Source organism: Sinocyclocheilus grahami, unplaced genomic scaffold (genome assembly GCF_001515645.1).
Source record: "Sinocyclocheilus grahami isolate Dianchi unplaced genomic scaffold, SAMN03320097.WGS_v1.1 scaffold90.1, whole genome shotgun sequence".
Lineage (NCBI taxonomy): Eukaryota > Metazoa > Chordata > Actinopteri > Cypriniformes > Cyprinidae > Sinocyclocheilus > Sinocyclocheilus grahami.
In genome coordinates, this window is record NW_015505269.1 from 1,018,950 (window position 1) to 1,031,935 (window position 12,986).

The 12,986-nt window shown below is 38.9% G+C and overlaps 1 protein-coding gene across 1 annotated transcript in view; it reads left to right on the forward strand.

Annotated features, from left to right (window-relative positions):
- Positions 1 to 4,172, forward strand: part of LOC107587183 (PDZ domain-containing RING finger protein 4-like) — a 36,063-nt gene extending 31,891 nt beyond the window's left edge. The window contains exons 6-8 of the mRNA XM_016274851.1: positions 1,507 to 1,608; positions 2,255 to 2,371; positions 2,463 to 4,172. Coding sequence (XP_016130337.1) covers positions 1,507 to 1,608; positions 2,255 to 2,371; positions 2,463 to 4,064 — 1,821 coding nt within the window. The 3' untranslated portion in view covers positions 4,065 to 4,172. The remainder of the gene's footprint in view (positions 1 to 1,506; positions 1,609 to 2,254; positions 2,372 to 2,462) is intronic.
- Positions 4,173 to 12,986: the final 8,814 nt, after the last annotated feature.

A 12,986-nucleotide genomic window follows, 5' to 3' on the forward strand; every position in this document is an offset into this window, starting at 1 on the left:
ATTCACGTGATTTGTCGAGATGAGAGGCGGGCGCGGGCGCAATCATCAATCAAATTCAAAGGGAAGCCGGCGCATTCTGACCACAGGACTGTCTTTACTGGGTATGTTTAGGGAATATTTGCATTTAGGAAGTCGTGGCCTAATGGTTAGAGAGTCGGACTCGTAACCCAAAGGTTGTGGGTTCGAGTCTCGTACCGGCAGGGATTGTAGGTGGGGGGAGTGAATGTACAGCGCTCTCTCCCACCTTCAATACCACGACTGAGGTGCCCTTGAGCAAGGTACTGAACCCCCAACTGCTCCCCGGGTGCCGCAGCAAAAAAATGGCTGCCCACTGCTCCGGGTGTGTGTTCACGGTGTGTGTGTGTGTTCACTGCTGTGTGTGTGCACTTTGGATGGGATAAATGCAGAGCACTAATTCCGAGTATGGGTCACCATACTTGGCCACGTCACTTCACTTTCACTTTCACTTCACTTTCATTTATTCACATGCGATTTGATTAGCTAGTCATGGTGGACTGTCATGATTTTGGCTAATGCAGGACACTACTGAATGATGCGCATTAGAAGGGATTTAGAAGTGGGTATACGCAAAGCCGACTGATAAAGAAGTGGGTATACGCCATATACCTGCGTATACCCTCCACTACACCACTGGCTACAATGGGCCCAAAATGTTGATAGACATCTGTCTATATATCTATCTTAAAAATCTAAAAAAGGTGGTGTAGAATTAATATAAATTAATATATATCAAAATAAAACAGTAATTGTTTTTTAAATGTATTTAAATGTAAATAAAGAAAATATAATTTACATTGACTACACATAGTCTGTATAGTGCTTTGCATGTGTGTGTCTGTACAAATCTTGAAAAAGAAAAAAACAGTAAGCTGCTATAGGAAATAAACTGGAAAACCATGATAAATTGCACTTAAATATCAGTTTTAAATGGCTCTGCTGTTGCAGAATGTAGACCAAGTTGGTGTGACATTCAGCAGTGACAGTAGGGTTAAAGGTTTGGAGAATTTATGAGCAAAGGAAGATAAAGAGAGAGCGAGATATAAAAGACACTAGGCATCTGTGGATGTAACCGTGAGGGAGATGAATACAGTGGTTCAGTGCACGTCTGTCTCACTCTCTCCACCCCTATTATCTTCTTTTGACAGTGCCATTACTCTATAGAAGAAAAGATGAACGGCACCCGTCATAGGCTGCTTAATTGTGTGTCTGGGCGTGTATCGCCACAACAGCTTTTTATAAATGCTGTGGCTCCTGCAGCCCAGTCGGCAGTCTTCGTAATCGATGCAAAGTCTCTCCTCCAGTAAATGCATAATTGACTGGAGGTTGTTATCTCAGAAGGGGGGCCTAGTTTTGGGGTGGGTTAGGAAATGCAATTTTGCTCCACTTCTGTCACTGATGAAGTGTGCTTCCGGTATGAAAATCCTGACACTCTGTCATTATCTTTGTGTGTATGTAATTGTCTCTCTGTGTCCATGTTTCTTCCAGATAAATGGTCATGACGTGCAGAACAGGGAAGAGGCTGTCGCTCTCCTCTCAAATGAAACTTCCAGATCCATTGTTTTACTCGTCACCAGACCTGATGGACAGGTGAGACTGGTAGCCAATCTTAGCCCACATTAAGTACCACAGTTCTGTTTGTGCAGATTTTTAAATTAAATATTTTTGTGAGCTAATCACCTGAGACTAGAGCCACATGAAAATGATGTCAGTAAAATTCAGATTGTTTAATCCCTGATATGCTGGTTAGGTATGTTTTGATGCATGACAGCTGGTTTGAACTGGTTTAAGCTGGTTATGAGCTGGTTTAAGCTGGTCATGTGCTGGTCCTAAGATCAGGACCATCTTAAACCAGCTCATGACCAACTAAGGACCAGCTTAAACCAGCTCAAACCAGATGCCATGCTTCAAAACATACCTAACCAGCATATGCTGTTTTTTTTTTCAACAGGGATCCCAAACCCTTCACAAGTGACTATACTTGGCTTTGATGTAAATGGCAGCAAAAAGCTCAAATACAATGTCCATTTCATGCTTTAAAAAGCCCTCTTAAAGACAGTATAAATGGTAAAATATCTACCAAAGCTTGTAAAAATATGTATTCCAGCAGAATACACACCTATTTTTGAAAAAGATGCTTTTTGCAGTTATGCCATCTACTATCGCATGATATGCCAATCCTTGACCCCTTGGTTGGCCCAAAAGTTGTGAACCCTATTGGGATCTTCTCTTTTAGATGGATGGAAGCTGGCTTGATGAAGACCATCAAGATTTCCTAGAGGAGCTGAAGATGGAGATTTTAGAAGAACAGAAAAAGGAGGGAATTCTTCAAACAGCTGGTTGTGTAAAGCGGGTAAGTGTGACCATATTCGGCAAAAGTTCCTTAGCACTAAGTCTTGATGTTGTGACATTAAGGCATTAAAGGGTTGTGTCTTGTTTTGCAGTCTAAAAGACATGAGGATGCCTCAGCAAGTACAGATACAGCAACATGCTCCTCTACCATTCTGGAGAAGGACAGTGGTGTGAAATGCAGCTTTGAGGAGAGCTCTGAACATGAATCGCTCTCTCATCCCCAAACATGGACTCAAAAACAACTTCGGAACAGGTGGGAAGCGGGCTCGCATTTGGTTCCTATGGACACCGTAAGCTTGACCAGGCAGGAGAAGGGTCAGGAGGAGGGCAAGTTGAGCGAGAATGGAGTGGAGTGTGACCATTTCCAGCAACTCCTGGAGCTCAAGTGCCAGATCCGTAATAGTGGAGAATGCGGGTTGGTCTACAGGCGAAGCAGTACTATTGAGTGCAGCCTGACGGAGCAGGGTAGAAGTGGAGTGGCACGGGAGCTGCACATGCTCAACGAAGAGCTGCGCAGCATTGAACGTGAGTGCCAGAGCATCATGCAAGCCCACCAGCTGCGCAGGAGCAAGCACGACTCTCCTCAAACGGATAAGGAAAGTCGACTGCGTCGTGGCAAGCTTGCGGATATCAACGAGCATCCTGAGAGACTACAAAGCGAGAAGCTCAGAGATAAAGACAGCTCCAGTGCCTACAATACAGCCGAAAGTTCCCGCTCAACTCCACTGGGAACAGAAGGTTCACCAGATCACTCTCTACAGCGTCGAGTCCACCTGACCAATCAGAGGAACCTTCGGAGTACCCAACACTTGCAGAGTCCCTACAATAGTCCCATCTTGTCTTTACCCAGCCAAAGTAGCCCTACTTGCAGTCGTGCCCATATGTACACCAGCTCCACACCATCCTTACAGACCCCCATCACCAGTCCTGGTTCACAAGGACCCAGCCAGGCCTTCTCCAGCAGCTTGGAGCAAAGCCCCAGCAACCCCTCGGAGTCAGACCCAGCGCTTCCAGCTGATGATGAGCTCTGTGAGAAAGAAAGAAACCGGAATAGGGTTGCAACCGCTCGGCACTACCAATCCCCCTACCACAGCAACACAACAACAACCCAGCCTCCCAGCACAAGACACTACCAGAGTTGCCTACAGCTCCTACAACAACATTCCTCTTCTTCTCTGGAGTACTCCCAGAGCCAGCTTAGCCTCCTCAGCCTCCGTGGACGGCCTGGACCCTCGCCACCTGGCCGACTTGAATGGAAGGTCAAAGTACGAGCAGACGGAACCAGGTATGTGGCACGTCGGGCCGCACGGGACCGCATCCTGCGCGAACGAGCCTTACGGATCCGGGAGGAACGCAGCGGTGGGATGACTACAGATGACGACGCAGTCAGCGAGTTGAAGATGGGCCGGTACTGGAGTAAAGAAGAACGCAAGCAGCAGCTAGCACGGGCCAGGGAACAGAGGCGCAGGAGGGAATTCATGCAGAGGAGCCGGCTTGAGTGCCTCAGGGAGACCATGGGGACGGCAAGTGGAGAGGTCAGCATCCTGGAGCTCAGCCATAAGAAGATGCTGAAGAAACGAAACAAGAAGATCCTTGACAACTGGATGACCATTCAAGAGCTCATGAGCCATGGAGCACGAGCACCCGAGGGCACCAAAGTTCACAACGCCTTCCTGTCAGTCACCACAGTTTAGTGAAAAGCATGACCCCAGGTGGTCTTGGTTTATGTACTTGCCTCATTCCAAGTGGCTATTTTATAAAGGTGAAGATGCAGATATTTTTCATGTTTTGTGAAACTGAGTAATACTTTGTGAAAACTCAACTAAACTCAAGACTTCAAGAAATGTGAATGTTCAAAAGCTCTTTTGATACACTAACACGTTGACACTACCGTCACAGACCTCGCTGTGTTTTCGTACTAGAACGTATAAAAGACGTTTTAATAGGATTTTACACACTACATTGTGGTTTAATGTAGTGTTTCTTTCCATGCATTTGCATTTGTATTTTATCAATGGCAAGTTTTCATGCGATATAAAATACAGTACTTGAATAACGGCTTTTGCTGCCATTACATCTTTTAAATCTGAAATGTAAATATCTGTAACGATTCTTATCAAGATCTTCATGGGTAAAGGTCTTCATTGCAATTTAATGGGTTTACAAGAGTCGTTTGACATATTCCGCACGATGTTACCATTTTAATGGTATTGTATACAATACGTACGATTTTTGTACTGTTCTGTATAAACATTATTTATATTTTTTGAGTCTAATAAGTTATCTTATTCCATCTTTATAATGCCAAATGACCCAGTCTGTATCGCAGTCAAGCGCTAAACATGGAGTTTCTACCACTCTCATTGTGCCTTGAATAGAGGCTCATTTTTCTACCACAGGTTGTGAAGAGACACCTTCAGTAATCTTGCTGTCATGTTTTTAGTCTCTTTTTGATGTGTAAAACAACTTTGTAGCCAGGTCTATGTGTTCTAGGTGTGCTACATGAGGAAAAAAAGAATAATAAATTATTGTTCTATAACTCAAAAATTAGAAGTCTTGTAATCCTTCCTTCTCAAACAATGGTTTACAGACTTTCAGAAACCAAACCATTCAGAATACAAAGATATTTGTAGCTTCCAGCTTTGATTGATTAGTTTTCTTGATTGACTGCTTGAACTAATTAAGCTTGAGATCAAGAGCTGCATTGCTGAGATAAACTGTGATTATATCATTAGAGTCAGACAACATTGGCATTTGTCCGATTCGCATCTCACCCAAATACCACAACTGTCATTGTTAAACTGACAACCTGGCATCCTGGCAGACAGTTGCATTAAAATCAAATCTGTTTGACTGGAAATGTAATTATATGCATAAATATATTGCCGTTAGACCATCAAACACTGCACTATATTTGATGCAGATGTTCTTAGGTATTATTGTAGGTAAACATTTATGTAAAGAGAAACAAAAAATTTTTAATTAGCTGTTAAGATATTATGAAGTTTACTTTTCTTACCCAATTAATGAATTTTTCTGTCTTATTTTAGGCATAATCCTCTCAAAATTGCTATAGTAATGCTTAAATGCTTAATTTGCTATATAATTTGAATATAAGATATTCTCTGAAAACAAATTTATCTGATGCAATTTTGTTTGCACAAGTAAATTTGTCATTTTAAGGATGTTGAAAACCAGAGAAAATACCAAATAATATGACATATAAAAAGAATATTTGATATTAGTTTGTCCCACTTTTCTTGTTAACTGCTGAAAAAAATCCATCCAACCAACTAACAATCTTTATCTATCCATCTATCCATCCAACTAACCAACCAATAATTTGTATCTATTCATCAATCAATCCATCATCCATCCATCCAACAATCCATATATATCCATCCAATCGACTATATTTAATATCTATCCATCTGTCTGTCCGTTCAACCAACCAACAATCTTTATCTATCCATCCATCCAACAAACCAAGAATCTTTATCCATCCATCCATCTGACCATCCATATCTGTCCATCCATTCGACTATCTTTATCTATCCATTCATCCATTAATCTATCCATCCGATCATCCATATCTAACCATCCATTCGACAATCTTTATCCATCCATCCAACCAACCAACCAACCAACCAACAAACCGAAGATCTTTATCCATCCATCCGTCTGGCCATCCAACCGTTCAGAATACAAAGATATTTGTAGCTTCCAGCTTTGATTGATTAGTTTTCTTGATTGACTGCTTGAACTAATTAAGCTTGAGATCAAGAGCTGCATTGCTGAGATAAACTGTGATTATATCATTAGAGTCAGACAACATTGGCATTTGTCCGATTCGCATCTCACCCAAATACCACAACTGTCATTGTTAAACTGACAACCTGGCATCCTGGCAGACAGTTGCATTAAAATCAAATCTGTTTGACTGGAAATGTAATTATATGCATAAATATATTGCCGTTAGACCATCAAACACTGCACTATATTTGATGCAGATGTTCTTAGGTATTATTGTAGGTAAACATTTATGTAAAGAGAAACAAAAAATTTTTAATTAGCTGTTAAGATATTATGAAGTTTACTTTTCTTACCCAATTAATGAATTTTTCTGTCTTATTTTAGGCATAATCCTCTCAAAATTGCTATAGTAATGCTTAAATGCTTAATTTGCTATATAATTTGAATATAAGATATTCTCTGAAAACAAATTTATCTGATGCAATTTTGTTTGCACAAGTAAATTTGTCATTTTAAGGATGTTGAAAACCAGAGAAAATACCAAATAATATGACATATAAAAAGAATATTTGATATTAGTTTGGTAATATGTGCAGATTTTTTTTTCACACAGATTGTTCTGAATGGATGAAAGCTCCCTGAGGTTGTTAGGATGGTTTGTGTGTGAGGGAGGTTGGAGGCTTTTTGAAGTCTAATGTTTTTCATCTTTGCTATGAATGTGTGCTGCATGTAAAGACCTGTCTGCCTCTGTTTCAAAGTGATAACACTAACGTAGGTCTCGTGCACGGGTGTCGTAAACCTCAGCTGCGTTGAGTCACATGAACACTGATTTCATTGAGACCCTTTTGAACACGTCCCTATTGTACTGTCAGGGTCCAAAACACTGGGCACCAAATATTAGTTAAAATTGACTTTAGTAAGTAAATAAACCAGTTATTTACTAGTTAGCTAGTAATTTTATAAGGAATGGCAATATTATAATTGTAAGAATGTATCCATAATCACCTGTGTAATACAGCTGATAGAAAGCTCTTTTGTGTTACTGATAAATCAGAAGGATTGCCAACAATCCATCTTCTCATCACAAATCCTCTCAGTTTTTAGCTGTTCAATCTTTAAATTCTTTCCATCTTTCATGTTTTCAATCTTCATCCTAAAATTAAATCTCAGGTTTATGAACTTTACCTAATTACCAGCTACAGAAATTGGTCCTGTCTTGCGTTATGGCCCTGCTGTGGAAGGATATTCTCTCAGACTGAATATGGCAAAAAGATGCTGTATTATGTATATGTGCCAGTCGTTTACCTCGTTAAGGTTCTCTTTCACATTTATTTATTCATAAATGCTCATTATGACTGACAGAGCGGAGACTTGTGAAATGAGAGAAGAGATATCAAAGCAAGTGCCTTTTCCTCCTCGCCATCACTCTCTCTCACTCTCTCTCTACTTTACTACAAAGAATAATGGAGAGCACTGCTGTCAATCCATGTGATGTTCACACTTCACCTAGAAGAAGAGCTTTATCTTCTTTAAAGTAATAGTGCACCAAAAAAAAAAAATTCTGTCATCATTTACACTCACCCTCGCATCATTCAAAACCAGTGTTGCTTTCTTTCGTGTAACACCATTAAAATAGGGGTCGATAACCCTGACTTTTCCATTTGTCCATCTGTAATCCCACTTTTCTTGTTAACTGCTGAAAAAAATCCATCCAACCAACTAACAATCTTTATCTATCCATCTATCCATCCAACTAACCAACCAATAATTTGTATCTATTCATCAATCAATCCATCATCCATCCATCCAACAATCCATATCTATCCATCCAATCGACTATATTTAATATCTATCCATCTGTCTGTCCGTTCAACCAACCAACAATCTTTATCTATCCATCCATCCAACAAACCAAGAATCTTTATCCATCCATCCATCTGACCATCCATATCTGTCCATCCATTCGACTATCTTTATCTATCCATTCATCCATTAATCCATCCATCCGATCATCCATATCTAACCATCCATTCGACAATCTTTATCCATCCATCCAACCAACCAACCAACCAACCAACAAACCGAAGATCTTTATCCATCCATCCGTCTGGCCATCCATATCTGTCCATCCATTTGACAATCTTTATCCATCCATCCATCCAACCAACCAACCAACAAATCTGAAATGTAAATATCTGTAACGATTCTTATCAAGATCTTCATGGGTAAAGGTCTTCATTGCAATTTAATGGGTTTACAAGAGTCGTTTGACATATTCCGCACGATGTTACCATTTTAATGGTATTGTATACAATACGTACGATTTTTGTACTGTTCTGTATAAACATTATTTATATTTTTTGAGTCTAATAAGTTATCTTATTCCATCTTTATAATGCCAAATGACCCAGTCTGTATCGCAGTCAAGTGCTAAACATGGAGTTTCTACCACTCTCATTGTGCCTTGAATAGAGGCTCATTTTTCTACCACAGGTTGTGAAGAGACACCTTCAGTAATCTTGCTGTCATGTTTTTAGTCTCTTTTTGATGTGTAAAACAACTTTGTAGCCAGGTCTATGTGTTCTAGGTGTGCTACATGAGGAAAAAAAGAATAATAAATTATTGTTCTATAACTCAAAAATTAGAAGTCTTGTAATCCTTCCTTCTCAAACAATGGTTTACAGACTTTCAGAAACCAAACCATTCAGAATACAAAGATATTTGTAGCTTCCAGCTTTGATTGATTAGTTTTCTTGATTGACTGCTTGAACTAATTAAGCTTGAGATCAAGAGCTGCATTGCTGAGATAAACTGTGATTATATCATTAGAGTCAGACAACGTTGGCATTTGTCCGATTCGCATCTCACCCAAATACCACAACTGTCATTGTTAAACTGACAACCTGGCATCCTGGCAGACAGTTGCATTAAAATCAAATCTGTTTGACTGGAAATGTAATTATATGCATAAATATATTGCCGTTAGACCATCAAACACTGCACTATATTTGATGCAGATGTTCTTAGGTATTATTGTAGGTAAACATTTATGTAAAGAGAAACAAAAAAATTTTAATTAGCTGTTAAGATATTATGAAGTTTACTTTTCTTACCCAATTAATGATTTTTTCTGTCTTATTTTAGGCATAATCCTCTCAAAATTGCTATAGTAATGCTTAAATGCTTAATTTGCTATATAATTTGAATATAAGATATTCTCTGAAAACAAATTTATCTGATGCAATTTTGTTTGCACAAGTAAATTTGTCATTTTAAGGATGTTGAAAACCAGAGAAAATACCAAATAATATGACATATAAAAAGAATATTTGATATTAGTTTGGTAATATGTGCAGATTTTTTTTTCACACAGATTGTTCTGAATGGATGAAAGCTCCCTGAGGTTGTTAGGATGGTTTGTGTGTGAGGGAGGTTGGAGGCTTTTTGAAGTCTAATGTTTTTCATCTTTGCTATGAATGTGTGCTGCATGTAAAGACCTGTCTGCCTCTGTTTCAAAGTGATAACACTAACGTAGGTCTCGTGCACGGGTGTCGTAAACCTCAGCTGCGTTGAGTCACATGAACACTGATTTCATTGAGACCCTTTTGAACACGTCCCTATTGTACTGTCAGGGTCCAAAACACTGGGCACCAAATATTAGTTAAAATTGACTTTAGTAAGTAAATAAACCAGTTATTTACTAGTTAGCTAGTAATTTTATAAGGAATGGCAATATTATAATTGTAAGAATGTATCCATAATCACCTGTGTAATACAGCTGATAGAAAGCTCTTTTGTGTTACTGATAAATCAGAAGGATTGCCAACAATCCATCTTCTCATCACAAATCCTCTCAGTTTTTAGCTGTTCAATCTTTAAATTTTTTCCATCTTTCATGTTTTCAATCTTCATCCTAAGATTAAATCTCAGGTTTATGAACTTTACCTAATTACCAGCTACAGAAATTGGTCCTGTCTTGCGTTATGGCCCTGCTGTGGAAGGATATTCTCTCAGACTGAATATGGCAAAAAGATGCTGTATTATGTATATGTGCCAGTCGTTTACCTCGTTAAGGTTCTCTTTCACATTTATTTATTCATAAATGCTCATTATGACTGACAGAGCGGAGACTTGTGAAATGAGAGAAGAGATATCAAAGCAAGTGCCTTTTCCTCCTCGCCATCACTCTCTCTCACTCTCTCTCTACTTTACTACAAAGAATAATGGAGAGCACTGCTGTCAATCCATGTGATGTTCACACTTCACCTAGAAGAAGAGCTTTATCTTCTTTAAAGTAATAGTGCACCAAAAAAAAAAAATTCTGTCATCATTTACACTCACCCTCGCATCATTCAAAACCAGTGTTGCTTTCTTTCGTGTAACACCATTAAAATAGGGGTCGATAACCCTGACTTTTCCATTTGTCCATCTGTAATCCCACTTTTCTTGTTAACTGCTGAAAAAAATCCATCCAACCAACTAACAATCTTTATCTATCCATCTATCCATCCAACTAACCAACCAATAATTTGTATCTATTCATCAATCAATCCATCATCCATCCATCCAACAATCCATATCTATCCATCCAATCGACTATATTTAATATCTATCCATCTGTCTGTCCGTTCAACCAACCAACAATCTTTATCTATCCATCCATCCAACAAACCAAGAATCTTTATCCATCCATCCATCTGACCATCCATATCTGTCCATCCATTCGACTATCTTTATCTATCCATTCATCCATTAATCTATCCATCCGATCATCCATATCTAACCATCCATTCGACAATCTTTATCCATCCATCCAACCAACCAACCAACCAACCAACAAACCGAAGATCTTTATCCATCCATCCGTCTGGCCATCCATATCTGTCCATCCATTTGACAATCTTTATCCATCCATCCATCCAACCAACCAACCAACCAACAATCTTTATCTATCCATCCATCCAACTAACCAGCCAACCAACCAATAATCTTTATCTATCTATCCATTCATCCAACCAACCGACCAACAATCTTTATCTATCCATCATCTATCCATCTATATTTATATCCATCCATCCATCCATCCAACCAACCAACCAACCGTCCGTCCGTCCGTCTGTCTGTCTATCTGACAGTCTTTATTCATCATCCATCCATCCATCCATCCATCCGTCCATCTGTCTGTCTGTCTGTCTGTCTGTCTGTGTCTGTCTGTCTGTCTGTCTATCCCACTTTTCTTGTTAACTGCTGAAAAAAATCCATCCAACCAACTAACAATCTTTATCTATCCATCTATCCATCCAACTAACCAACCAATAATTTGTATCTATTCATCAATCAATCCATCATCCATCCATCCAACAATCCATATCTATCCATCCAATCGACTATATTTAATATCTATCCATCTGTCTGTCCGTTCAACCAACCAACAATCTTTATCTATCCATCCATCCAACAAACCAAGAATCTTTATCCATCCATCCATCTGACCATCCATATCTGTCCATCCATTCGACTATCTTTATCTATCCATTCATCCATTAATCCATCCATCCGATCATCCATATCTAACCATCCATTCGACAATCTTTATCCATCCATCCAACCAACCAACCAACCAACAAACCGAAGATCTTTATCCATCCATCCGTCTGGCCATCCATATCTGTCCATCCATTTGACAATCTTTATCCATCCATCCATCCATCCAACCAACCAACCAACAATCTTTATCTATCCATCCATCCAACTAACCAGCCAACCAACCAATAATCTTTATCTATTCATCCATCCATCCATCCATCCAACAATCCATATCTATCCATCCATTCAACTATCTTTATCCATCCATCCATTCATCCAACCAACCAACCAACAATCTTTATCTATCTATCCATTCATCCAACCAACCGACCAACAATCTTTATCTATCCATCATCTATCCATCTATATTTATATCCATCCATCCATCCATCCAACCAACCAACCAACCGTCCGTCCGTCTGTCTGTCTATCTGACTGTCTTTATTCATCATCCATCCATCCATCCATCCATCCGTCCATCTGTCTGTCTGTCTGTCTGTCTGTCTGTGTCTGTCTGTATAATAACAACCAGAACATGACTTTGTGAGTCTAGACAGACTGAATACACAGTGTAACTCTCCTGACAAAACATCTCTCCTGACAGTGTGTAATGACTTTTCATTTGTGGGGTGTAGAGTGTCACATTCCTTTTGAGTTTTTGGTGTACTTGAGCTGAACTCAGCAGTATTAGATTTTTTCCCTCTCATAACATCCTTTGCATGCTTTTTGAAGCTCCAGCTCTCAGAGTTCTCTAAGCCCGTTGGGAAAGCAGAGACATGAGAGAGCATGACAGAAATAATGGGGTGAATCTAAAAACAAGGGCAGATGAAAAGACAAAAGAACAGAAAGCTGAAAGGGTGGGAGGTGAACAGTAGTGTGTATTTTCTATATAGCCATCTTCTGACTTTGATGATGGACAAACAGGTCTGTGAAACTGCCCTGTGGATTTTTGTTGCTTTCTGGCATTTTTTTAATGAGCTGTCAGACACAACACTGCAAACTTGAGTTTGTAAGAAATAAGATGCAGGTGAAAAGTTGATAGATAAATTCAGGTCAGAGAACTGCCATTATTGTTAACTAAAACTGTTACATTTGTTAAAATGAAATAACAATTGAAATGCAGTTAAAATACAATCTACTTAAAATAAAATAAGTATTAAAATCACTTAAAACTAAAACTGAAATAAAAATAAAGCTAATAGAAATATTAAATAATAATAATAAAATAATTAAAATAACAAAAGTACTATAAATAAAAAATAAATAAACATTGGGTA